Here is a 27,991-nt window from a genome sequence, read left to right as displayed (position 1 = left end):
GCTAATTTTAAATCTATTTTATTTTGATGAAAAATAATTCTACTGACTGCCCACCTATTAAACAATCCTCCCATGATAGTGAAATAAACTCAGAATAAATTTAGGTTGTAATGACAAGTTGCTGCTTTAAAAAAGCAAACAGTGGTGGAGAGGGAAAGAACAAGTTCCATTCTTTGTCTTCCTTTCCTTTATCCTCAATATTCTGATAGGTTACTGTTTTACTACGGTACAATTCCAGACTCCCAGATCTTCCTTTGTTTAAGTAATTTAAAAGTAATTTAAGTTGATTTATCCTCTGAAACAGAGAGTCAGTGCTAGCCTTAAACTACCAGATACTCACCGAGTTAGGGTAGTTCAAGTAGCAGATCTGACAAGGCATATCCTGTGCTGATGACCTTGTATTCATCTGGCGTGTTCGAGACTTTTTACTTGGATTAATTACATGACACTCAGCAAAGAGCTTCTCCAGGTTTCCATCAAAGTACCTGCATTATTTAAACAGAAAGGATGAGAGCCCAGCAATAGCACACTGTTAGAGCTCTCCAAAAACCTGATTTTCTATAGGGAACAGCAATGAACTGAATTAAAATAAACCCAGATCATAACCTTTTTTGCTCAGAGGAACAGAGGTGTATGGCTACAAATTGTAGCAAAATAGAGGTGTGTATGTGTGTGTGTGCCTGTGTATGTATAAATACATATATACACATATACAGTTAAATGCATATATACATACACACACACACACATATGAAAGCTGATGGAGGGTTTTGTTTTTTATTTTTTTGCCATTTTGGTATTTTTTACTTTGTTTTTATCCTAGGAAGTTAAGCTATTAATATTTTAACAGTACTATAACTAGAACTTAAGAATAAAGGTTGTACTATTCTTACAACTATCTTAAGTTGTACCTTAATGAAGAGTAATGGTATTTTAAAAGCCTAGGCTAATACTTCATATAAATGACTTATTAATTATTTTAGTTACACCAGCTTAAATATATTAGCAAGTAAACTACCTACACAGCATATCTTACCCCACAAATCACTTATATGTCTCATTTTACAAAACAGATATCATTTCTAAATATTCTTTTAAAATAATTTTTCATTTACTAGCAAAGGGAAAGAGGAAACAAAAATGTATCTTATAATGTTTTTCTATCAAAAACTCCATATACTTAGCTTTTCATAAAATACATTTCTAAATATACAGAAGTAGTTCACTAAGATATCACGAGCATGGTATGCCAACTACCAGTCTCAACTGAACTATAAATTTCTTGACAGAAGACAGTGGCAAATACTTAGCCCACTATTTCCCATTAATCCAGATGAGACAGGATTGCTGGCTTCCCAAAACACCTTAATATCCCAGAGGAAAAAGTAACAGATTTAAATTTTTCAATTTGTGAATCAATATAACTAGTAAAATATTAATGAAAAATCTGGTCAATTACTTTTTAGCATATGAAGCCTAGGTTTCAACAAATTCAATGTTCTTTACATACAATCAGGAGGTTCTGAAGTTAAAAAACAAGTGATACTCAAAGAGATTTCCAATTATTTTTAATGCAGGACTTGTTCAGGCTTTGTGTCAAGCACTTACTTTATCTCCAGGAAAATCACTCAAATAAGAACAAATCACATTACTCCCCTAAGACTAATAAATATCTATTTATAAATATTTTGACTACAGAATGTTTCAATCAAATGACAGAATTATTAACCAAAATGTCAATACATTACAAAAGAAGAACTCCTATAAGGTTAAAAGTTGTCACTGATGATTCAACTAATCAAAATATACAGAGCAGAAAATCAAATGCTTTCCTACTTATTATCTCTGAGAAAATCTAAGATGTCTAGGTTTATTTGAATGTCTACTTCATTTGAAAAGTAGAAAGTGGGCAGCCCAGGTGGCTCAGCAGTCTAGCGCCGCCTTAACCCCAGGGTGTGATCCTGGAGACCCGGGGATCCAGTCCCACTTCGGGCTCCCTGTAGGGACCCTGCTTCTCCCTCTGCCTGGGTCTCTCTCCCTGTGTCTCTCACGAATAAATAAATCAAATCTTTAAAAAAAGGGGGGGGGGGGGAGAAGAAAAGTATGAAGCTAACACTGAATATGAACAGGTAAAGCAATTAAAAACACCTTGTTTTTAGAAACAACATCCATGCTCATAAGAGACAAACTTCTAGCATCCAAACTTGACTACATAAAATTAGTAACTCCTAATACTTTAGCGATCATTCTAGATACCATTCTACGCTTACACAGCCAGATAGACATGTGTCTATAATTTCATATAAAAGCACTTACTCCAAATTTATAACTTTCAGTAAACAACACGTTAAGACATCTTTGTCAATGAACGTTAGTTCTCATCACTGCATAATATTCTACTGTAGGTATGTACTTTAATTTACCTAACCAGCCTTATACTAAGGGACATTTGATGTCCACATATAAGTAATCCTAGATTAAAATCTTGGCCCAACTGATTGTAGGGGGGAATATCTGGACTTAATTTGCATTTCTTCACTAGTGAGGGTGAACACGCTTTTCTATGAAATTCTTACTATTAATTTATGAGTTCCATACATCAATAGAACGGGTAACCCTTTGTCTCGTGGCCTACTTTATCCCCCCAGTTTCTAACTTGCCCTCAACCTTGTTTAGTGGAGTTTAATTGCCACTTTTAATCTTCCTATAGGCATACAGATCATGTTTTGAGTTCTGGGTCTCCCTTTTTTTTTTTTTTTTTTTTTTTTGAGTTCTGGATTTCATATCAAGCTTTACAAGATCTCTATACCTGAAGATTATAAAAAATTCATCCATGACTTTAGGTTTAAAGTGTTTCCATTAAACTGTTGATTCACAAGGAGATTACTTTTGTGAAGTACAAAACAAAGCTGGGATCCCATTTCATTTTAATCTAAATAGCTAACCATTTGCCTAAGGGTTTTTCAACTACCCCAAACACTTCCTCCTACCCTTAGGTCTCAACTTAACCCTCAGTTCCTCCCCTACTGCAGCGCTCAAATTAGGTCAATTTCCCTGTATAACCTTCTCATGGTACTTTGTACTGTGCACAACACTTATCTGCACAATCAACTCCATAATCATTTATGTCTTCTCTGCTAGGGTGTAAACCCCATGAGAACTATTTTCTTATTGCTGTAGCCCAGTGTCTAGAAGAATCTTAAAATCATTCAGTTTGTTTTTAAAAGAGTAACTGATTTAAGAGGAACTTCTTAAAGATAATCCACGGTAACAAATCTGAATTCCTTTGCTTTTGGCATATTTCACACTGCAATGGGTTTATCCACTTTTTGAGCCATTCTAGAAGCTTTCAGAGAACTTTCAAATACTGCTCAGGTAAACAGAATGGGGAGCTTAAGAATCCTCTCATACGGTTTGAGACAGTGGGCCTAGAAATCTTTTTATTTTATTAAGTTCCATTTTATAAGAAATCATTTTAAAATTTGGTTTTGTTATTAATTACCAACAATTCTACAATAGTTACTTGGAAATATTGAAATCTAATTTATTTTCACTAACCTAACTTAAAATTAATACTTAAGTCTATTTCTTAAGTTGTTGACTCTAAATGTATTGAGTGTCTTTATGTTATGTGATCCTACACTAAACCCTCTAGTTTTTAGAGTTTTCCTAGTTGATTACTTTGGCCAAAAATCGGACCCTCCAACCCCCAATATTCTTTATAGTGACAGTATCCATTTCCTTCCAGTACCTGTTGTTATGGAGGTTTGTGATCAAAATAATTTTTCTCATTTTATAATTCAAATCCTTTTTCAAGTGGCATATATATATAATTTTGTTTTCTTTCTTCATTCTTGAGATTTAGTAGTTTAAGGCTAGCTCTAGTAGGCTTTATCTCAGCATTCAACTTTCTCTTTAAAAATGCCATTCAAGGGTAGCCCCGGTGGCGCAGCGGTTTGGCGCCTCCTGCCGCCTGGGGTGTGATCCTGGATACCTGGGATCGAGTCTGCTTCTCCCTCTGCCTGTGTCTGCCTTTCTCTCTCTGTCTCTGAATAAATAAATAAATCTTTAAAAAAAAAATGCCATTCAGGTCTCAATTACTTCAAGATCCTTTTTAGTAATTAAGTCTGTGCCCTGCTGGATTTGTACCCAGTCTTTGTTCATTTGTCCTCCATGTTTACCATCTGCTAATTCCTTCTTTGTCCTTTTTCTGTCTTGTATATCTCTATTTTCCATAGTATCTCCTCTGTAACTTGCTGTTGCTAATGTGGTTTTGAGCTGTGCGAGATTATTACTTGCCCCTTTTTTCTTAGTTTCATCAGCTTCCTTTTTATCTTGTTCTGTTGTTTTATCAATTCATCTTTGATTCCCTCAGCTCACAGAGTCTACATTTATTTTAATCTCCTTAAGAGAACAAAGCAGCTTTTTCTTTCAAATTATGATATTTTATTAAGGACTACTAGGCTCAAGAATACGGGTGGATTCTTGACTCCCATACCTGTTGTTTACCTGGTCACTATTTGAAAGTTCTGCCAACTGTTCCTCGTATTTTATCCTTTCTAGTTCTGAGCTGTGATGAAAGCAAATATATTAAGAAACGAATCTCAGTGAAACAGATGTAAGTAACTCCTTCTAGGTCTGAATTAGCACAATTTTAAAAGAAACACAATAATCTATGTCATCTTCCCAAAAGGCTCCCACTCCATTACAAAAAAATTTAAGCATACAAGTCAACAGAACAGTACATTGAACTCCCACATACCCATCACCCAGCTTTAACCATTATCAACATTTTGCTAATCAAAAAGATTTTCTGAGAAACACAATTTTATTCTCATATGAACTTTTTTTTTTCTCATATGAACTTTTAAGGTAGGTCTGAAATTATGGCAGACATTTTAAGAAGAAGCTAATGACTATTCCCCTCATAGGTAGTTGTCCACATTCCCTGGCTTGATTAGGATTATTTCAATTTACCAAATTCTAACCTAAAGCCTCTGAAACTTCAAGAACATCACAGTATACAAAACCTTATAACTTCTTTACACATGTCTATTCCCCCTAAACACATGTCTCAATCTGAGGAAAAGCTTCAAACCTTTTATCATTTTCTCAAAAAAGACTATGGCCCACATAATGACAAAAACCAGTATTATTTTCTAAAATGATTTTTTACTTCAAAGAAAACAAAGACAGTGGCTTCTGTGCCCTCTGTCCAAATATGTCCATGCAAGGGAAGTGTTTATTTATACCCTCTGCTCTGCTGGTCTTTTTCTTCCTGCTACACGAGCAGCATAATTTAGTAATAAGTAAAATGAAACTAACTACTTATGATTCATGCAATAGTGGATCTGATTCCAACTGAAGAGAATTATTAAAAGTTTACAGAAAGTATTTAAAAATGGTATTTTATTATTTTGATAAGAATGTTTCTATATATATATATTTTTTTTTTTTTTTTAGATTTTATTCATTTATTCAAGAGAGAGGCAGAGACACAGGCAGAAGGCAGGCCCCATGCAAGGAGCCCAACATGGGACTCGATCCCGGGACTCCAGGATCACGCCCTGGGCCGAAGGCAGGCGCCAAACCTCTGAGCCACCCAGGGATCCCCTGTTTCAATATATTCAATGGAAGTCCTTAGGTTATAAATGTTGAGAGCCTATAAACAAAAAATATATATAATTAAAATCTAACTATGCTAAAATTAAGAATAAGGAATCAAACCATCCATTTTCATGTTAGTTCCCTCACATATTAAGCAACTATATGTAGGAATTGTGCTGGTCAATGGCAGTGTTTAACGGCTGTGAAGGAAAGAGATGGAGACGGCTATTTCAATATGACATGCCAAGTAACAAAAGGTGGAAGGAGAATGCTAGCAAAGTACAAAAAATAGAAACTGACTTCAAGAAGTTAAAATGACTTAACAGTAAATGTGTTAAAAATTCAGAGATTAACGTGATCCTAGGGGCATCAGATGAGTTGTATATGATGTACAGAACTGTACACAACATCTCTTAGAACCCCAGAATGAAATAAAAAGCTCTCTGAACTTCTATAAAATATAGCTGTTGAGGAGATTGGGGCCTGAATAGTCAAGGACATCCTCACAGAGTGTAGATCTCATTAAAATCTGTTCAAGTGACCATATTGCACAGGACATACAGAAAAGAGTCAAAGTATGGATGGTTTTCAAAAAGTCAAATGGTACAGCTTTGATGTGATAGGAACCAGAAAGGTAGTGGTGATAAAATGAATTGACATGGTCAAAATTAAGTTTAGGATGGATGTGATCCTAGAACCCAGAAGACAGTGAGGAAACTGTCTTGGCAAAATGTTGATTTACTTGTAGGTAACCAAAGGTACTATTAATTCTAAAACAATCCGGAAAACAAACTGGACCTCCCCTTTTAAGGTTGTTCCTTTTCCTATGTGCACATGTATGTTTTTAAAGTTATTTTTATTGTGATATAACATAATTTTAGAAAAGTACATAAATATCAATGGGCAGCTTAATGAATTGTTATAAAGCAAACACTTGTGTATAACCAACCCAGACAAGAATTAGAATACTGCTAGTACTTCAGAAATACTCCAAACATTCCTTTCTCAATAACAAACTCCTTTTCCTCCGGGACATAATCACTATTCTATTTTTCTTTATAATTTTACCACCAAAATATGCATTCTCAAACAATATAGCTTAGTTTTACCTGTTTTTTGAGTTGCATATAAACAAAATCACATAGGACATAAGTATTTAGAGGTCATTCCATATGATGATTTTTAAGATTCATCTATGTAGTCAACTGCACCTCTAATTTGTTTTTTGTTGATGTTATTATGTAAATATACCATAATTATCCACTTATCTACAGACATTTGGGCCGTTTGTAGGTTGGAATTATTAAGAATAATGCTGGTATGAGCACACTTACGACTTTCAATTGAGATGTGCATATGTCTTTTTACTGGGTATATGCCTGGGAGTGGAATACTGGGTTAACCATATGTGTGTAAATACCAAGAAAAAAATTATAAAACAGTTCTACATGTCTTTTTAGAATCATTTATTTTAACTTATCTATAGACTCCTTTGGATTTTCTGTGTACACAACTAATATCAGTGAATGTTAACTATTTATCTTCTCCCTTATAACTATGATAATTTATTCTACTGGCTAGGATCATCTTCAGTATTATGCTGAAAAGAAGTGAAAATAACAGATATCCATGTCTTGAACTCTATCTAAAAGGGAAATTTTTCAACATTTCAGCATAAACTATGTTACCTCCTACCGGTGTTTTTATAGATTTACTTAAGACTAAGAAAGTTCCCTTTTGTGCCTCGCTTGCTAATGCCTTCTTTTTAAAATCATGAATGATGACTGATTTTTAGAAACTGCTCCTCTATATCTCTTGAAATGTTTTTCTCATTAAAATTTGTTCAGGTGACCATACTGAATTACTTCCAGGTTAAACCTACCTAGGATTTCTGGGATAAATCAAAATCGCCCCGGCTGAGTTACTGTCCTCTTTATGTATTACTGAACACAATTTGCAAATATTCTGAGTTTATTTTTTGCATCTATGTATGAGAGAAATTGACAAGTAATGTTTCTTTGGGTTCTGGAATCAAAGGTGATAGCGTTATGAAGGTGGGGGATTTTGTTTTTCTAAAAGAATCCATGGTTAGAGAAGATAAGGTTGGAGTTATTATCTCATTAAATGTTGGTGGAACTTTCCAGTATATCCATCTGGACTTCAGACTTTTCTATACAAAAAAATTTCACTTTACAGATAGTCCTTATAGGTTTTCTATTTATTTCTATTTATAAATTTTCTATTTATTTCTATTTATTTCTTATTTATTTCTCAAATCAATTTCAGTAAGTTGCAAATTTCTAAATGTTTATTCATTACATGTAAAATTTCCAATTTTGATAGTTATCCACAATATCTTAGGAGGTTTAAAAAAAAAAAAGATTTTGTTTATTTAATCATAAGAGACACATAGAGAGAGACAGAGACATTGGCAGAGGGAAAAGCAGGCTCCCCACAGGGAGTCCAATCCCCAATCAATGCAGGACTTGATTCCAGACCCCTCGGATCACGCCCTGAGCTGAAGGCAGATGCACAACCGCTGAGCCACCCAGGTGCCCCTTAGGAGGTTTTTTGCTTTTTGTTTTTAACATATTGCAGGATTCAAAGTGACATTCTTTTTCAGTCCTGATATTAATTATTTGTGCCTTCTTTTTTCTTGATTAATCTCACCAGGGTATCAACGTTATCAGTCTAGGGGGAAAAAAATCTTTTGGCTCTTTAGCCATTCTATGTTTCTTTTCTGTTTTATTAAATTCTTCTGTTATTTCTTGTAATTTCTCTGAAATTATTCTGTTGCTCGTTTTTTTTTTTTTTAAGATTTTATTTATTTAAGAGAGTGAACAAAAGAGACAGAGAGGAAGAGCATGTGCACAAGGCGGGGTAGGGGCAGAAGGAGAGGGAGAAGCAGGCTCTCCAGTGAGCAGGGAGCCCAATGCAGAACTCAATCCTGGGACTCCAGGATCTTGACCTAAGCCAAAGGCAGACACTTAACCAACTGATCCACCCAGGTGCTCTTGTTGCTCATTTTCTATCATGACACATCTAGCTCATTACTTGAGACTTAAGATGAAAGCTTAGTTCATTACTTTTCTTATATATGCATGTAAGGTTATAAACTCTACTACTTAAGCACAACTTAAGCTGCATTCCACAATTTTCTCCCTTAATATTCAAATAGTTGCTTAAATAACAGTATAAATATTTGAAACTTCAACAAAATTGACAGAACTTAAAACACTTCAAAGAATGCAAAGGCTAGTTACAACATAAAGGTGTTTTTATTAATTAAAAGATGGCACTGTTTATGAAAACATTTTCTATGAACACAGTATTCTAAATTGGCATGTCTTTCAACCTACAGAGGTAATCAACTTACTATCATTTCCACTGTTGCTGTTAAGTCAGCTGTTCTCTAAAAATATATGTGTAATATAAACTTTCTATATATTTTTCTATATATATATAATATATACACAAATTTTTAATCTTTGAAAGTAATCTTTCTTGTATCTTTTTTTTTTTTTAGATTTTATTTATTTGTTCATTAGAGACACAGAGAGAGAGGCACAGACACAGGCAGAGGGAGAAGCAGGCTCCATGAAGGAGCCCAATGCGGAACCCGATCCCAGGACTCCAGGATCATGCCCTGAGCCAAAGGCAGACGCTCAACCGCTGAGCCACCTAAGCGTCCCTCTTCCTTGTATCTTATTGCTTTTATGATTATTTTTGCTGTTGTTTCTGTAGTTGTCCTATGATGTTTTAAAATGTGAATTAAAAAAAAAAAGTGGATTTCTTTTTATTGTATTTCATGAAATCTAAAATACTTTGGTACCGAAATTTCATGATCTTACCAGAAAGTGAAATAGGAAACTTTTCATGTCAGCATTTCAATCTTGTTGGACTACAAGGTGCCATCAATTGAAAGATGCATTCAAATTTTAAGCACATTAAAATATCTTAGAATCAATAAGTAGTATTTATTATGCATGGAAACTGTTAGGCTTCTTAAATTGTTTGACTTTTTTTTTTTTTCTTTCACCAATCTGGGAAATTTTCAGTCATTATATCTTCAAATACTGCCTTTGGCCCATTCTCTCCTAAAACTCAATGAGACCTTCTCATTAGATCCTTTACATTTCTTAACTTCTCCTCTGCATTTTCCATCTTTTAGAGTATGTACTTTATTAAAATAGTGGTTTGGTCTGATCTTCTAATACACTAAACCTCTCTTTAGCTTTGTCCAATCTGCTGTTAAATTAATTCACTGAGTTAATTTTGCTTATTTTGGTTATAAAAATTGTCTTTTTTGAGTTGTTTTCCTAACCCTGCTAGAACTAGATTGTGCCTCCTAACACACTTGACTTATTTCAATAGCTGTGTTCAATGTTTGACACTGGTTCCATACCCATAGAACTGCACATAAATGGAACTATGAATCAAAAAAAAATAAGATAACTACAATAAATTATAATAAAAATAAATTAATAATAAGAGAAAAATTCTTTCTCACATCTCTAAGAGAGCTCATACTTTCCAGTTCCCTGCTGATGGCATACCATCTGATCCAGTTCTGACAATTCTAATATCTGGAGTCCCAAGCTGTCATATTTTAATTAAAAAAATAATTTGGGGAAGCAGTTTGAGGCCTTAATGTTCTTTCTCTAGAAGAGATTTATATTTGTTTGTTGTCAAGTGCCTGGGTACATTAATAGTCTGGGACCATCTTAGTTCACATAAAAGACTTAAGGTTTTCTGGGCCACCCAGATGACAGGAATACTATCTTTATCTTTATAAGAGCTGGTTTACCTAATCCTCATTCTTTGTAGGCCTAAGACTCCAACTTTTTCCCCCACTAACCAGAGGGCCAATAAAAATCACAGCTCAGTCTCTTAGCTCCCTCTCCTAGATCAGAGAATACTTCCAATGCAAAGCAACCTGGAATGCTTGGCTCCTCACTCTAGACTTCCATATTCTTTCAGGCCTTAACCTTCTAATTCCTGTTTTACTAATTCTTTGATATTCTTCATTTTTAAAATGCCTCAATTTCATGAAGATTTCTCTACTGTATTTAGTGGATAGAATGGTCCAAATTACCAGAAGTTTCCCAGGGTCTCATATTTTCTTGGTCATAGTTTAACGTCTCTTCCACCTACACTCTGTTTTCAATTAACCATCATCATCCTAAGTCAACATTATCCTTCTACCTGAGTTATTAAAATAGATTTCCAATGGGTCATCCTGCTGATGGAGAATCAACTCATATTGTTACTAATTTTTTTCTGCAATAATCCCCTTATATCACATTTCTCCATTAAAAAACCTTCAAACCTTTCCACTTAATAGAAAAAAAAAAAAGCCAAATTCACTTGCTTAGAATTCAAGGTCCTCCACAGTGTGCTTCCTATTAAACATGCCCTATCATTTCCCCTCTATCTTTCATGTACTCCATGAAATCTCATTACCATTCAATGTGTGTCCCTTAAACTACCCCCCCTTCTCCCAACTCATTTCCTGAACTTGAAATGCTCAGGTTCCCACTTTGCCTGCCCTTCCAGACCGAATTAAATGCCATCACATCAATAAATCTCTTTCCTACCTGAGCCAGAAATAACCTTTTAAATATTCCCTTAAAATTTTACCTCTAAGTACCTTAGATAAATGACATATGATACATTGTTCTGTGTACCTCTTCATCACCAAACCTCTACTCAATGTCTTTTACACAGCTGATATTAAAAAACATTCTTGAAATTTATATAGTAGGAAGATAGCAGGGAGATAGACAAGAGAAAAACTTCAGATGAAATAACTAATGGAGAAAACTGCTCCGAGTTCATACACCTAGGAGGTGGTGGAGCAGAGATCCCATGTCCTTAACCACTAGAGTATAGTGAGAGTATACATTTGCTGCTTTCCATACATGCTCCCCAGTAACACCAAACTTTTTTTTTTTTTTTAAGATTTATTTATTCATGAGAGACACAGAGAGAAAGGCAGAGACATAGAGAGAGAAGCAGGCTCCCTGCGGGGAGCCTGACGTGGGACTCGATCCCGGATCCTAGGATCATGTCCTGAGCCGAAGGCAGATGCTCAACCGCTGAGCCACCCAGGTGTCCCTACACCAAACTTTTTAAACAGTAAGAACCCACCATACTATAGAAGGGTGATAAATGCCATCACAAAAGCCTGGTTTCTGACAAACCAAACTTATTCTTACATCCCAGAAGTTAACTGTGAAACAATATATTAGTAGTGATGTGGCTAAGAAAAGTTCCATACCATCGTAACAACACATAAGTGCCAGTTCTAATAACTATTCACTCAATGGTGTTAATGCTTCAGAATGAAAACTGAATACCTATTTGCAACATAGCCTGCATTGAAATCAATTTTCAAGATTCTTTGATTATACCTGTCCATGAAAAGCTGTGAGTCATCGATCACTTATATATTTCCTTACCTCAAATATGCCAGTTAACTCATTAACACCCACCGTATAGAGAAGTACTGGGTTTTTTGTGTTGTTGTTTTTTTTAACTTATGATCAATTCTAAAGAAGCATTATTTGGTGGGTTTTGTTTCTATTCCTGATATACTGAAATCTGATTTACATCCATGTCATCATTTACAGAAATTACATATTTAAAAAATAAAACCTAGAAACGGTTGAACTAAAATATTTACTAAACACTGACTACATATTAGGAATTATGTACTAGCAATGAAAGATGAATAAGACAGTTTTATACACAAACAATTCTAACAGAAGTTTTGAAATATTAAATCAAATAGATATAAAAGTGCCAATGAAGAAGTGATTAACTGTCTTGAGAAATAAGAATAGCCATCTTAGAAACAAAGCTTATGTTGGGTTTAAAAAAAAAATTAGGAAAAAGGGCATTATGGAAGGCATGCTAGGCATGGGCCAAGGACAGTACAATTCCAAAAGTGCTCCCTACGGCTTTGTAGTTAACAGCCTACATAGATATCCAGAGAAGCCCCATATAGACAAAGGAAAGAGTTGCAAAGTTCAGTCAATACAAAAATGAATTTGATGACATCTTAAAAGTTGTGCACTACTAAAGTATAATATGAGAACAGAAATAAAGATATCGAAATAAAGAGAAGATAATAGGCAGACAGGAGCTGGATTTTTAAAGATTCATTCACTTATTTGAAGGAGAGAGTGAGAGCAGGGGGAGAGGCAGTGGGAGAAGGAAAAGGAGAGAAGTAGACTCGCCTCTGAGTCTGACGTGGGGGCTCTATCTCATGACCCTGAGATCATAACCTAAGCCAAAATCGAGTCAGAGGCTTAACCAACTGAAATTACATATTAGGAGTTGTGTTATGTACTAGCACTCCAGAAGCAGAATTTGTAAATGTCTTGTCAGGGGAGGTGAGTGAGAAGAATGGGCAAAATAGATACAAACTTCCAATTACAAAGCCAGTAAGTTATGGAGATAAAAAAGTACAGCACAAGGAACACAGTACTATTGTAGTAACATTATATGGTGACAGAGGGTAACTACATTTATCATGGTAAGCAATGAGTAATGTATAGAATTGCTGAATCATTATGTTGTACAACTGAAATTAATATAACGTTGTACGTCAACTATATTACAAAAGTAAAATTAAAAATTTTTAAATAAAAAAGTCTTGCCATAAAAGAAAGGGAAAAAAGGACAACTCACTTTCTCAGTCTCTCCTGCTGACAGGATTCAGGCCCAGCAGGAGCAGGGTGACCTATTGTTTATGAAAAGTACAGTACTTGAAGAAGATTGGATGAAGAATTCATTCTGTCAAAGGGATAAGGATACACCCAGCTTTCAGAGGCCAAAACAGCAGAAATACTAGTTGAGATAGAGAGGTCAGTCACATGCCCAATATTGATGTTATGCGCTGTAAGGTCTGTGCGCCCAATGGCAACCTAAAAGGCACGTTTACTAAAATAGCTTGACACTGTGATTTGGGCACTTTTCCTGGATGCATAGCCTCTGTAGTTCTGCCTTTTCCAAAATGTCATATAGTTGAATCCATACAGTATGTGGCCTTTTCAGTTTCGCTTCTTTCACTTAGAAATATGCATTTAAGGTTTCTCCATATCTTTTCATGACTTCATAGCTCATTTCTTTTTACCACTAAATAATATTCGAGTGTCTGGATGTACCACAGTTTATTCATCCACCCACCAACTGAAGGACATCTTGATTGCTTCCCAAGTTTTAGCAATTATGAATAAAATTGCTATGAATATTCATGTTCAAGTTTTTCTGTGGACACAAGTTTTCAACTCATTTGGGTAAATACCGAAAAGTATGACTGATGGATCCTATGTAAGAGCATGTGTAGTTCTGTAAGAAACTGTCGAACTGTAAGCAAAGCACCTATGCCATTTTGCATCCCCACCAGCAATGAGAGTTTTTGTTGCTCTGCATCCTTATCAGTACCTAGTAGCGTCAGTGTTTGTGACTTTACCCATTCTAATAGATATGCAGTGGTATCTCATTTTACTTAGCAATGCCCTAATAATATATGATGTTGAGTTTCTCTTCATATATTTATTTAACACCTGCATATCTTCTTTAATGCAGTGTCTATTCAGATTTTTGCCCACTGGATTTTTTTCTTTACTAGTGAGTTTTAGGAGTTCTTTGTGTATTTTGGATAACAGTCGGTCTTTATCAGATGTCTTCTGCAAATATTTTCTCCATGTCTGTGGCTTGTTACTCATTCTCTTAATATTTTCCTTTAAAAAAAATCCTTTTCAAAGATGTTTTTTGTTTCATGTATTTTTGTTCTCTATTTCACTTATGTTACTTTATCTTAAATACCTATTCTACTGTTTGGAGGATTTGTGTGTGTGTGTGTTTTTCCTTTGTTTGTGTTTTTCTAAGTTCCTATTTCAAAAGCTTTGTTTTCTACCTTTTTCTCTTTCTCTTATAAAGATACTAAGCCTGCAAATTCCCCTGTATCTCCTAAGCCATATTCTACATTTGTACTGTCACTGTTTAGTTACAATCATTTTTAGATAGTAAGAGTTATCTCAAAGTATAAAAATAGAATGCAAATAGATTTTCACTAGAATTCATCATAGCCTAAATTTGACCAATTTGAAAATAACATACTCTGAAAGGTACCAAATACCAATACATATTTTAAATCCTCTCTGCTTACTGATAAACAGTCTAGAAGAAAACACATTAGTGTAAGAAGACTTATGTGCCAACAGAAGTAAGATAAAAAGAGCATCCACAAAACAAGAATCAGGTTATTATAATAAATAAAACAGATACTGTTGAACTAAACAATTCAAGATGGCTAAATAGTAGAATGGGTGAAAAACGAAACCAAGTGAGTGAATTAAACATAAACCAGGTAACTTCACAGACCAAAGGAGAAAGGTAAAGACACAAGTACAGAAGAAATATTTTGAAAAAAAATTAAAATTAACTTCCAAAAGGGATCCAAAAATTTCAGTAAGTGACTAACAGGGATTCAGGAAAGCATTAGGAGAATTGAGAAAATACTGAAGAAATAATAGCTAAGAATTTCCCCAAACCAAAAATATTGGTCTTCAGACTTAAAGGGCCCAACTGGATATACTTTCAAAAGCTACTCAAAATTTCAAAATATTAAGGATTTCTCTTAGAGCCCTTAAAAATCTAGTACATATGAAATGATTTAAATGACTAAAGATATAATCTGTGGAGAGAAAAAGGTAAATTTGGAGAAAACAGTGAAATGCAAGAGACCAACCAAAAGAAAAACAAAAAGTTAAATATATACTAGTAAAAATGCTTGTGAAGGTAACCACTAGAAAAACTGAAATAAAACATATAACTGAAATTATTAGGGGGGAAAAAAGAACAAAAACTTGATCAAGCCAACAAAATAACTAAATAGCCAACATTATAAATACAGGGCCCAACTTACAATGGCAGTAATTAAATCTAAACATATTAGTAAGCATAAAGTCTGGCAGTGTTAATATCAAACACAGAATATAATGTGCAACTCATTAAATGAGGCAAAAAGATATTGCATATTGATTTCAGAAACACTAAAGATTTAAAAGGCACCCAATAATATATTTCAGAATATATAAAAAATTGAAATTACAAAAAAGACACTGAAAAATTCACACACACACACACAGAAGTTTCCAAGGTGCTACCTACTTTTTAATTCATACTTACATTTAAGTACAGTATTTAACTGAAAAATGCTTTCAGCAGTGTCAACAGTGTTACATGAGAAAATTCAGAATGTCTTTGGAGAAATATTATTAACACAAACTGTTCAGTCTAGCTCACTACAAAATATCAGATATAAATAAAACTCCTTTTCCTAATAGAAGTGTCACAAAATAAGCCAGAAAATAAATGTTACCAAAATTAAGAAATTAAGAAATACCACTGACTTCAGAACACAGGTGGTGGTGGAGGCGATCACACTTAGCAGTATTTTATTCTTCATAAACCCTAGGAAAACTACATATGCTTCAGAACATAAGCTTGGGAGTCCAACAAACCTGAGTGCTAACTTCTTGTGTTACAAAACTGAGATAAACTCTAAGCCTTAGTTTCCGTATCAGTTAGGTGGGGATAATAGTTCCTAACTCCATGAAGCTATAAGGAGGATAAGGTGAAATAATTGTGGCACAACGGGCCCAATAATTGATTATTACTTGTTACTATTAAATTGTAGTTGGGGTGCAAGGTGTGAGAAATTGAGCAATGTTCTTGGTATTATTTAGTATCTGTTTTGCAAAGTTCTTTCAAGTTTAAAATCAAATGGGAAGTATTTTCCATTTATTTTCTCATTAATATTTGGGTTTCAATTCCCAACAACTAGTGTTAACTCTTGATTTTAATAAAGATTGCTAATTTTAGACTGAAGAATGGCTGATAGAATAAATATAGGCAGTCACCCTACCACCTTAACAAGTATTCCTGGGTCACCAGGGTGGCTCAGCAGTTGAGCTCCTCCCTTCGGCCCAGGGTGTGATCAAGTACCACATCAGGCTCCCTGCAGGGAGCCTGCTTTTCCCTCTGCCTATGTCTCTGCCTCTCTCTGTGTGTGTCTCTCATGAATAAATAAATAAATAAATTCTAAAACAAAAACAAAAACAAAATAAAACCAAATATTCCTAATTTCCAATCTAAGGGGAAAAAAATTAAGAATGGCTTTAATATTGTCCTCCTCTAGTCCTGTAATTTCTTCCCTTTCAGAACTAGAAAGGCTTTCAGGGAGAAAAAATAAATAATCCCAATGGAATATAATCTTGCCTGAAACCAGATAACTTGTCCAAACAGCTGCTTTGATTATCAGGATACCCTGAGCAACTTCTTTATTTTTATTGAATAAATGTCATTAATATGCCCAACACAGATTTAAGGTTGTGGGTAAGAAATCTTTATTTAACTAATGGAAGATATTATTCCTATGTTTGAAGACTGTATCAAGCACTTTTATTTTTCAAGCACTTTTTAAAATGTATTTTATCTTATTTTAAGTAGGCTCCATGCCCAACGTGGGACTTGAACTCAGGACCCTGAGATTAAGAGCTGCATTCTCTACCAACTGAGCCAGCCAAGTGCCCCTTGAACACTTTTTCAAAATCCACTTTTAGTTCTCAGTATTCAAGAAGATTCAATTTTGAAGATACTGAAGGAGAGTCCCCACCTTAGCTCCAAAACACAAAAGGAACATTAAGCCTAAATTCCCTTAACACTAAGATTATTGCAGAATTTACAGATGAGGAATACAAGAAATTAAAGCACATACAACATGCACATTGGTTTTTTTCCAATACTGGTATATAAATCAATTCCTTATTTGCTTCTTATAAATTCAGTTAAACAGGCTTTCTGTGTTACTTCTAAGTACAAAGCTGACAATATAGTTCCTTACCTTTCCATTAGCTTCTCTTTATCCCAATTGAAGTGGCTAAGGAGTATTCTTGTGATAGTTGCTGGATTCTAAAGAAGGGGGGAGAAAAAGTTATTTTAAGGTAACAGTACTTCATTGACACTTTGTGAATTTTTAGGTTGAATTTAATTTCATCCCCCCCAAATTTCCTTTCCTAAGATATTTCTTTATTCTACAAAGAAAATACAAAATTTAGCTGTAAGATAAAGATGATTTAAAAATAGTTTGCCATACTAATTTGTTAGGCTTCTATAGGATTCCAAAGCAGAATTCAAAATAAGTCAAAAAGAGATTAAACGAAAACTTGCTGTATTAAATCAAGCACTAGTTAAAAGTAACTCCTTTGCATTTAAGATTTAGCATACTGTCATACTGTTAATCAACAAAATTTCTAATCAATAAAATTTCTAATACTTTATATCGTACTGAATAGTTCAAATGAGTCTAAGCCATATTTATAAGTCAGAAGGTCCATCAGAGATATTTAGTGAAAACACAAAATATCTGTACTGGGTAATAATTTAGAGAGCATAATCTGAGGTTGCTGTTTCATTTCTAGAGGGACAAGCTAACAGCATCAAAAAAAAAAAAAAAAAAAAAAAAACAACAACACCCAAATTTACTGTCTTACTGTTTAATGCTGTCGTTTATTTTCACTAATATTTATTTCCATTTCCCAATTAATCAGGTTACTATCTGGGTACAGAATTTTAACTTAAAATGTGAGTTACAATGTCAGAGGTAGAATTCAAACCTGAATCTTAATTTATAGGTCATGTATAATTTTATTACATCAAATAACATTTCAAAAAGGATCTCTGCATAAAACTACTTTTGTGTCACCATAGTTAAAGTATTAGTTAGCAAGTGACTTAACTAAAAAAGTAACCTTGTATATAAATAATGTCATGGAAAAAATCTCTATCAAGTATTCTCAATAATACCATTTGTCACAGAAAAATTCACATACATTCAATGCCCTCCACCCCCAAATCCAAAGATGTAGATATGGTAACTCTCATTTGACCACTCTAGGTACATTTTGCTAATCTATTTAGGTACTCTTTGCTTCTTGGGCCCAGACTCCATTAAGAATCCTCCTTTAACATAGCATTCAACAACCACCACCACTTAACAAGAGTTAGTATGTAGGAGGAAAAAACCACCAACCCTATTAACTGATCCTATTTTATATTTATTTATACAGACTATACACTGTTTTGTCTAGCTTTTTCTCAGAAATGTGATTCAACAATTTATTCACACCCCAACCCACCCAACCCTACCCAACTCTGTTTGGAAACAGGTTTTCACAATAAGACTTGCCTGCAATTGAAAAGAGTTATTCATTTAGGTTTAGTTGTATGTAAAATAAAGGCAATAAGCCTATCAATTGGTAGAATGAAGTTCAGTAGTACCTATGAGAATTTGTGGCATCCAAATACACTGTTCTCTGCTGCTAGACAGAGTGCTTGGGGAAAAATGTTTCAGGAGTTGAGTCTCAAGTTTACAAAGAGAAAAGAGGAAGAAGAGGACAAATGCCCTCTGATGCCCTTTGATGTTGCTGTACTCTAGTGTCTTTTCCAGTATCAAAAATTGGTGCTATCCAGAAGTTCCCAAACCCATTACTCGTTTACCAAAAATTATTATGGAAAGTTCAGTTAAAGCACAGATTACTAGTTCCACTCTCATAGTTCTACTTAACAGGTCTGGAGTAGGGTGTCCTTAAATATGTTCATGACCCAAGGGATTCAGAAAATTAGACCAGCAGTCTCCCAGGTGAAGAAAACACAACAGTTTTTCTATTTTTTAGCTCGTCCTTCAAAAATTCCTGTGTTGGTAGGTGTATGTGCCTGATGTACATATTATATCAAAATTACATGCTCAAAAGTTTGAAAAAATTCGTTAAACCACAGTGGCATAATAATGCTCAAATATCGGGGATCCCTGGGTGGCGCAGAGGTTTGGCGCCTGCCTTTGGCCCAGGGCACGATATTGGAGACCCGGGATCGAATCCCACATCGGGCTCCCGGTGCATGGAGCCTGCTTCTTCCTCTGCCTTTGTCTCTGCCTCTCTCTCTCTCTCTCTCTCTCACTGTGACTATCATAAATAAATAAAAATTTAAAAAAAATAATGCTCAAATATCTATATTTTGCTAGAGTCTATGTTATTGGGCAGGAGATATTTCACATACTAACTAAATAACTATATTTGGGTCACTATTTCAGTGTAGCTGGCTCAGGTCATTTATGTGCGCTGCATATAAGGAAAGGTAACGGGGGAATAACACATAATGTGAATCTACTTGTATGCCAGGCCCTGTACAAGGTACTTTAGATTTCCCATTTAATTCTCAAAGCTTTCTGTAAGGTAAACTACTTACCTGCCATTTTAAGTATGAGAAAACCATGACTAGACTCTTTGGAAGTTCTAAAAGTTACACAATATTATCCAGTTAATTAAGGGGAATACTTGTGAATTTTAGCCTAAGACAATCTGGATCTAATATTTTTTCAATTATTCCACGTAGTAAAACCTAAGGGAATATTAAAGCTCTCATTTAACTACTAGTCATGTCTAAATATCCTTTACATCTTCCACCAAAGGGTATAATCAGGACAGGATGAGGAGGGGATGGCAGAAAGCTAAGAGACACAAGGGAGCTTTCTGAGAATGTTCTACTTCTATTTCTTGAAAGTGATGGTTATATGAGAGAAAACATTTTCCAAAACAAACTATACACTTAAAAATGGGTATGTTTAGTAATATAGTTAATGTTAATTTATTTAAAAACAAAACGATCTGACTTCTGGTGCTGGCCAAGATGGAGTAGAGTAATAAGCTCACTGCAGTGGCTCTCTCCCACTGATTATTTGAACAAAATATTCTTAAAATTAAACAACAGCAGGCAGGTTGGGGAGGGAATTGAAGAACAACAAATAAGGTGATGCTGAATATCTTTTTATCTTTTATTTCCTGGCTTTGACTCACAAGTGGGTCAAATGGGGAAACTGTTGTAGCAGGCATGAGCAGCTAATACTGAGAGGAGCTTTTTTTGCTAGAGGATTATGGCAAAAGGCTCCTAACAATGTAGGGAAAATACTTTTTTTTCTCTCCTGTTTCTCTAGGTACTGCCTTGAGGCCAGCCACAGCCATGAAACTACACTGCTGCAGGAAGACAAGAGAAAATCTATTGCTCTGAATAGAAGAATCAGGAAGAGGGGCCCTGTTGTGAAAAAAAAGTTGGGGGGGATCCCTATTCTTTTTTTTCTCTTGCCACCTCACCTCAAGGCACACAGGCAGGTAAGAAACTAAAACCTAGAGAGCACCACGCTTCTGGGTAAAAGAATGAAGTACCCTCTCTGAGACTCAGAGAGGATAAGGTAATTCACTAAAAAAATAAAGATGGAGAAGTAGACCCCTAATCCTGCGTATGAACCAAGTCCTGGGTTTGCACCTTCAAGCTATGCCCATTTGGAATGCAGCTAAAGTATAGGAGAGGCTTTTAGAATAGAACTGTAATATAAATGACTGCCCAAATCCTAGATCAACCTAAGTGGGGATGGAAGGGCAACTCAACACAGCAGAGGCTTTGAAAACTGAACAGATAATGGAACTACTCTCTATATAAAGTGAGAAAAAATATGCAGTTATAACCTAACTGAATTGACTTGTTTACTCAAATAATCCTCACCTCTCTAAAGGATTTAACAGGATGCAGAAACTCAGAACACAATATTCAAAATGTCCAGGATAGAATACAAAAATCAACACACAAGAACAACAAAAATCTGACCAATTCTCAAAGGAGAAGATAATTAATAGATGCTGACCCCAAGGTGACTCAGATATTAAAACATCAAAGACTTTTAAGGCAACTATTAAAAACATGATCCAGTAGGTGAAAATGGACACCTTAAGGTGGATGAAACAAATTCTTAGGAAAGAAACAAGTTACAAAAAAGAGTCAAATGGAAATTTTATTTTTATTTTTTTAACATTTTATTTATTTATTCATTAGAGATACAGAGAAAGAGGCAGAGACACAGTCAGAGGGAGAAGTAGGCTCCCTGTGGGGAGCCAAATGTAGAACTCGATCCCAGGACCCCGGGATCACGACCTGAGACAAAGGTAGAAGCTCAACTGCTGAGCCACCCAGGTGCCCCTATTTTATATTTTTTTAAGATTTTATTTGGCATTTATTTATTTATTTTATTTTTTAGATTTTATTTTACTGGGCAGCAGATTTTATTTATTTATTCATGAGAGACAGAGAAAGAGAGAGGCAGAGACACAGACAGAGAGAAACAGATTACCCCCCCAAACCCCTGCCCAGGGAGCCTGATGCTGGACTTGATCCCCCGACAGGGATCATGCCCTGAGCCAAAGGGAGATGCTCAACTATTGAGCAACCCAGGTGTCCCTAAATGCAAATTTTAGAACTGAAAACAAAGTTTACTGGGTAGGCTCAATAGCAGAAAGGAGATTACAGAGAAGTCAATGAACCTGAAGACATATCAATTAAAAATTATCCAAATTTAATAATAAAAAAACTTTTTTTAAAAAAGAAACAATCTCTCAGGGCCCTGTGGGGTAAATACCAAAAGCTGTCAGCCTAGAATCCTATATTCAGTGAAAGTATAGTTTAGGAATGATGACAAAGATATTCTCAGACAAGAGAAAACATTGCCAGCAGGCCTGCTCTAAATGAAAACGCTAAAAAGAAGTTCTTTAGGTGCAAAGGAAATGATTCCAGAAGGGAACTTGGAATGTGGGGGGGAAAGAGCAAGAGAAAGGGTAAATGGTAAGTATTACGGACTATTTTTCTCTCCTCTTATGTCCTTGAAAATACATTAAAATGCTGAAATTAAAAATTATAACAGGCAATGGTGGGAGAAAGGGTTAAAATGTATAGGAAGTGACATATGACAACTACAATATAAAGGGACTGGGAGAGAAGCAAACCATACAGGTGTGAGGCTTCTGTGGGTTTCCTTGGAATGGTAGAATATGAACTCTAAGTAAAATGTGAAGAGTTAAAATATCTATATTATAATCCCTAGGACAACCAATGAATAACTAGAAATTTAAAATTTTGAAGAATCATTTACAACAGCACCAAAATTTGACATATTCAGGTATAAATTTATTAACATATGTAAAGTATCTGTATGCTGAAAACTGCAAAATACTGATGAAGGAAATAAAAAGAAGACCTAGATACATGGATAGATACACTATCTTTCCGGGCTTGGGAGACTCAATATAATTAAAATATTATTTCTTCTCAAATTGATCTATAGATTCAATTCAATAACAATCAAAATCCCAGTAGGTATCAACAAAATGATTCTAAAGCTTATACGGAATAGCAAGGAAACTAGCATGACCAAAATAATTTTGAAAAGAACACCAAATGGATCAAGATAGTATGGTACTGGTACAAAAACAAAAAAATCAATGGAACAGAATAGAAAATCCAGAAATGGATCCACAACTATATGGTCAACTAATCTTCAATAAATCAAGAAAGAATACCCAGTGGAAAAAAAGATAGTTTCTTCAACAAATGATGTTGAGAAAACTGGAGAGCAATATGCAGAAGAATGAAACTGGACCACCTTCTTAGATCATACAGAAAAGTAAATTCAAAATGGACGGAAAACCTAAACATGAGATTAAGAAAACATCAAAATCCTGGAAGAGAACACAGGCAGCAACCTTTTGACATCAGTCACAGCAAGTTCTTACTAGATATGTCTCCTAAGGCAAGGGAAATAAAAGCAAAAATGAACCACTGGGACTTTATCAAGATAAAAAGCTTCTACACAGCAAAGGAAACAATCAACAAAACTAAAAAACAACCTACAGATTGGGAAAAGCTATTTGCAAATGACATATCTGATAAAGGGTTAGTATCCAAAAATCTATAAAATGCTTATCAAACTCAATACTCAAAAAACAAATAATCCAATAAAAAAATGGACAGAAGACATGATATTTTTCCAAAGGAGAAGCACAGATGGTTAAGAGACAGAGGAAAAGATGCTCCACATCACTCATCATCAGGTAAATACAAATCAAAACTACAATAAGGTATCACCTCACAACGGTCAGAATGGCTAAAATTAACAACACAGGAAACAACAGGTGTTGGCAAGGATGCAGAGAAAGGGGAACCCTCTTGTGGTGTTTATGGGAATACAAACTGGTACAGCCACCCTGAAAAATAATATGGAGGTTCCTCAAAAAGTTAAAAGTAGGGTGCCTGGGTGGCTCAGTCGGTTAGGTTATCTGTCTTCAGCTCAGGTTGTAATCCTACAGTCCTGGGATCAAGTCCCACATCAAGGGGAGCCTACCTCTCCCTCTCCCTCTGATCTTCCCCACTCCCATTGTGTTCTCACTCACTCTGCTCGTAAATAAATAAATAAATGAATAAATAAATAAAATCTTTAAAAAAGAAAATTAAAAGGAAAACTACCCCTAAGATCCAGCAATTATACTACTAGGTACTTACCTAAAGGATACAAAAATAATGATTCGAAGGGATATATTGCAGCATTATTAACAATAGCCAAATTACACAAAGAACCCAAATGTCCAATGACTGATGGATGGATAAAGAAACATAGCATGTGTACAGATACACACACATACAAACATTACTCAACCATAAAAAGGATTGAAATCTTACCATTTGCAACTACCTCCGCAGAGCTAGAGAGTATTATGCTAAGTCGGAGAAAGACAAATACCAATGATTTCATTCATATATGGAATTTAAGAAACAAATGGACAGTGTAGGGGGGCAAAGCAGAAAACCGACTCAACTGCAGAGAAAAAACTGAGGGTTGCTGGAGGGGAGATGGGTGGGGGGACAGGTTAAATGGGTGATGGGTATTAAGGAGTGGACTTGTGATGAGCACTGGGTGTTGGATGGAAGTGACGAATCACCAGATTCTAAAACTGAAACTAACGGTAAACTGTATATTAACTAATTGAAATTAAAAACATGAAAAATAAACAAACAAAATGTTATTATCAAAATATATTATAAAGCTACAGGGCTGGCAAAAGAATAGATATACCAATCAAAGAAATAAAAGCCAGAAATAGATCCACACAAATATGCCAAAGTGACTTTTTACAAAGGTGCTACAATTCGGGGGTGGAGGGAGAGACACTGACAGCTTTTTCTAAAAACACTGCTAGAATAATCAAGATATCTATATATTTTTTTTTAAATCAACTTTACCCTAAACCTTAGACTTTACACAAAATTAATAATGGATCAGACCTAAATGTAAAACACAGGACCATAAAACTTCTAGGGGAAAATATATGCGGCCTCGGTTTGGGCAAAGAGTTCTTAGATAACAAAAGCACAAGCCATAAGAAAAACTGACAAATTGGAATTCACCAAAATGAAAAGGACACTTAAGAAAATGGAAAGAAGGACACCTGGGTGGCTCAGTGGATGAGCATCTGCCTTTGGCTCAGGGCATAAACCCAGAGTCCTAGGATCAAGTCCTGCATCCGGCTCCCAGAAGGGAGTCTGCTTCTTCTTCTGCCTATGCCTCTGCCTCTCTCTGTCTCATGAATAAATAAATAAAATCTTTAAAAAAAGAAATGAAGAGCCAGAGAATGGCAGAAAACATATGCAATTTATATCTTACAAAGGACTTGTATTTAGATTACATATTTTTAGAATCTCTTGAAACCTAATAAGAAAACAAAAATCCAATTTTAAAAATAGGCAAAAGCTTTGGGCACTTCAGCAAACAAAATCTACACAGAGACATGAAAAAGAACAAGAAAAGAGGCTCAACATTCTTAGTTATTTGAAGAAAGAATTGAAGCCACAATGTTACCACTAACAAGCCTACTAGAATGTGTGGGGGGGGGAAAGGGAATCTATCAGACAATCCCCCCAGGGCTGCAGAGTATGTGATGTAACTGGAACTGTTGGTGAGAATGCATAGTAATACAGCCCACAGGGGGAAAAAATGGCAGTTTCTTAGAAGGTTAAACACATACTTACTACAAGCCTCAAATCTATTAGGAAGTTGCCCTAAAAACTTATCTTCACTCAAAAATCTAAATAACTAAGTTTATAACAGCTTTATTCGTACCTGGCAAAATCTGGAAACAGCCCAAATATTCCACAACTGGGGAGTGGATAAACAAACTGTGGTGCATCCACAATGGAATACTACTCAGCAACAGAAAAAACTGATACATACAACAATATGAATCTCAAATGCAAATTCTAAGTGAAAGAAGCCAGATTCAAGAGGCTACATATTGTATGATTCCATTTATAGGACACCATGGAAAAAGCAAAACTACAGGGATAGTGTATAAATCTCTGGTTGCCAGGAATTATGGGTGGACGAAGCTTTGAACAAATGGGGTAGGAGGAGGGAATTATTAAGAGGGCCATTATGGAACTGCTCCGTATGTTGATTGTGGTAGCAGATCCACAACTCCAGGCCCCAATCAAAATTCATGAAATTGTACACCCAAAAGTATAAATTTTATATAAATTTAAACTATTAAGTTATAAAAGTAATTTAATCTACACTGGAGCATTTATAATAAAGTTCTGTTTAAAGTACAGTAAGTGTTGAGGAGCCTGGGTGACTCAGTCAGTTAAGCAACTGCCTCCAGCTCAGGTCATGATCTCAGGGCTCTGGGATCCAACCCCTGCATGGGGCTCCCTGCTTCTCTCTCTGCCTCTGCCACTCCTCCTGCTTGTGCTTTCTTTCTCAAATAAATAAATAAAATCTTTAAAAAAAAAAAAACAATTTTTAAAAAGTACAATAAATGTTAAATGATGCTAAATAGAAGAACACAGACATGAAATTATTCAGTGCCTGGGATTTTATATACATTGTATTTCATTTAATCTTCACATCAATACTTATTACAAGTTAGGTATTATTTACATTTTACAGATAAGATTGAGAGAGTAAATCATTTGACTTCCAATGAAACAGATTAATAGGATCTGAATGCTAGGAAAATTCTATAAAAATTTATGTTGTAGCACCACCCTTAAAGATTTTGACTTAATAGCTTTAGGCTGGGGTCTGATCAAAAGAGAGAAATCACCTATGCATGTTACCAAAATTCTTGATTAATTGAGTAGAAAGACAATTCAATCTCTCAGTTGAAATAACTCTTCATCCTGGGATCCCTGGGTGGCGCAGCGGTTTGGCGCCTGCCTTTGGCCCAGGGCGCGATCCTGGAGACCCGGGATCGAATCCCACGTCGGGCTCCCAGTGCATGGAGCCTGCTTCTTCCTCTGCCTGTGTCTCTGCCTCTCTCTCTCTCTCTGTGACTATCATAAATAAATAAAAATTAAAAAAAGAAATAACTCTTCATCCTATTCTTACTGGCAGTCCTCACTTTTTGAAGATACAAACAAAAAGATTTAAATAGTTAATGTGCAGGGCACCTGGGTAGCTCAATGGTTAAGCATCTGCCTTTGGCTCAGGTCGTGATGCTGGCATCGAGTCCTGCATTGGGCTCCCCATGGGGAGCCTACTTCTCTCTCTGCCTACGTCTCTGCCTCTCATGAATAAATAGATAAAATCTTAAAAAAAAAAAGAATAAAAAGTTAAGGAGCAAAATCAATAATTAGAAAATGAGTACTCGCAGCAACACATTTAACTTTTAGGGCAATAAAACAATCTATTCTCTAGCTGTAAACTCTAAAACAATGGTCTCTCACTTGGGCTACATATTAAAATCTTCCGAGGAATTTAAAAAATATCAATACTTAGGGACGCCTGGGTGGCTCAGCGGTTAAGTGTCTGCCTTCAGTCCAGGGCATGATCCTGGAGTCCCGGGATCAAGTCCCACATCAGGCTCCCTGCATGGAGCCTGCTTCTCTCTCTGCCTATGTCTCTGCCTCTCTCTCTCTCTCATGAATAAAATCTTAAAAAAAAAAAAAAAAACCTTGGACTTTGCCACAGCAATTCTGATTCAATTGTCTAGAGTGGGACATAGGTATGTGAACTTCTCACCCAAGGTTTTTTGTTTTTAAGAATGTATTTTGTTAGTATTTTTTTTTTTTTGTTATTTTTTTTTGTTTTTTTTTTTTTTTTGTTAGTATTTTTTTAAAGATTTATTTATTTATTCATTAGAGAGAGAGAGAGAGAGAGAGAGAGGAGGAGGGAGAAGCAGGTTCCATGACGGGAGGCCGACATGTCCCGATCCCGGGACTCCAGGATCACGCCCTGGGCCAAAGGCAGGCGCCAAACCACTGAGCCACCCAGGGATCCCCAAGAATGTATTTATTTTTTTTTATTTTTTTTTTAATTTTTATTTATTTATGATAGTCACAGAGAGAGAGAGGCAGAGACATAGGCAGAGGGAGAAGCAGGCTCCATGCACCAGGAGCCCGGCGTGGGAATCGATCCCGGGTCTCCAGGATCCCGCCC

At 35.3% G+C, this 27,991-nt stretch overlaps 1 protein-coding gene across 1 annotated transcript in view; it reads right to left on the bottom strand.

Annotated features, from left to right (window-relative positions):
* The window catches only part of ARIH1 (ariadne RBR E3 ubiquitin protein ligase 1), a 117,538-nt gene that overhangs the window by 50,321 nt on the left and 39,226 nt on the right, over positions 1-27,991 (bottom strand). The window contains exons 2-3 of the mRNA XM_072809526.1: positions 17,525-17,592; positions 341-485 (exon numbers count right to left, since the gene is read on the bottom strand). Of these exons, the coding sequence (XP_072665627.1) occupies positions 341-485; positions 17,525-17,592 (213 nt within the window). The remainder of the gene's footprint in view (positions 1-340; positions 486-17,524; positions 17,593-27,991) is intronic.

Source organism: Canis lupus, chromosome 32 (genome assembly GCF_048164855.1).
Source record: "Canis lupus baileyi chromosome 32, mCanLup2.hap1, whole genome shotgun sequence".
Lineage (NCBI taxonomy): Eukaryota > Metazoa > Chordata > Mammalia > Carnivora > Canidae > Canis > Canis lupus.
Note: the sequence above shows the minus strand (reverse complement) of the source record. Positions and strands in the feature narration are given on the sequence as shown.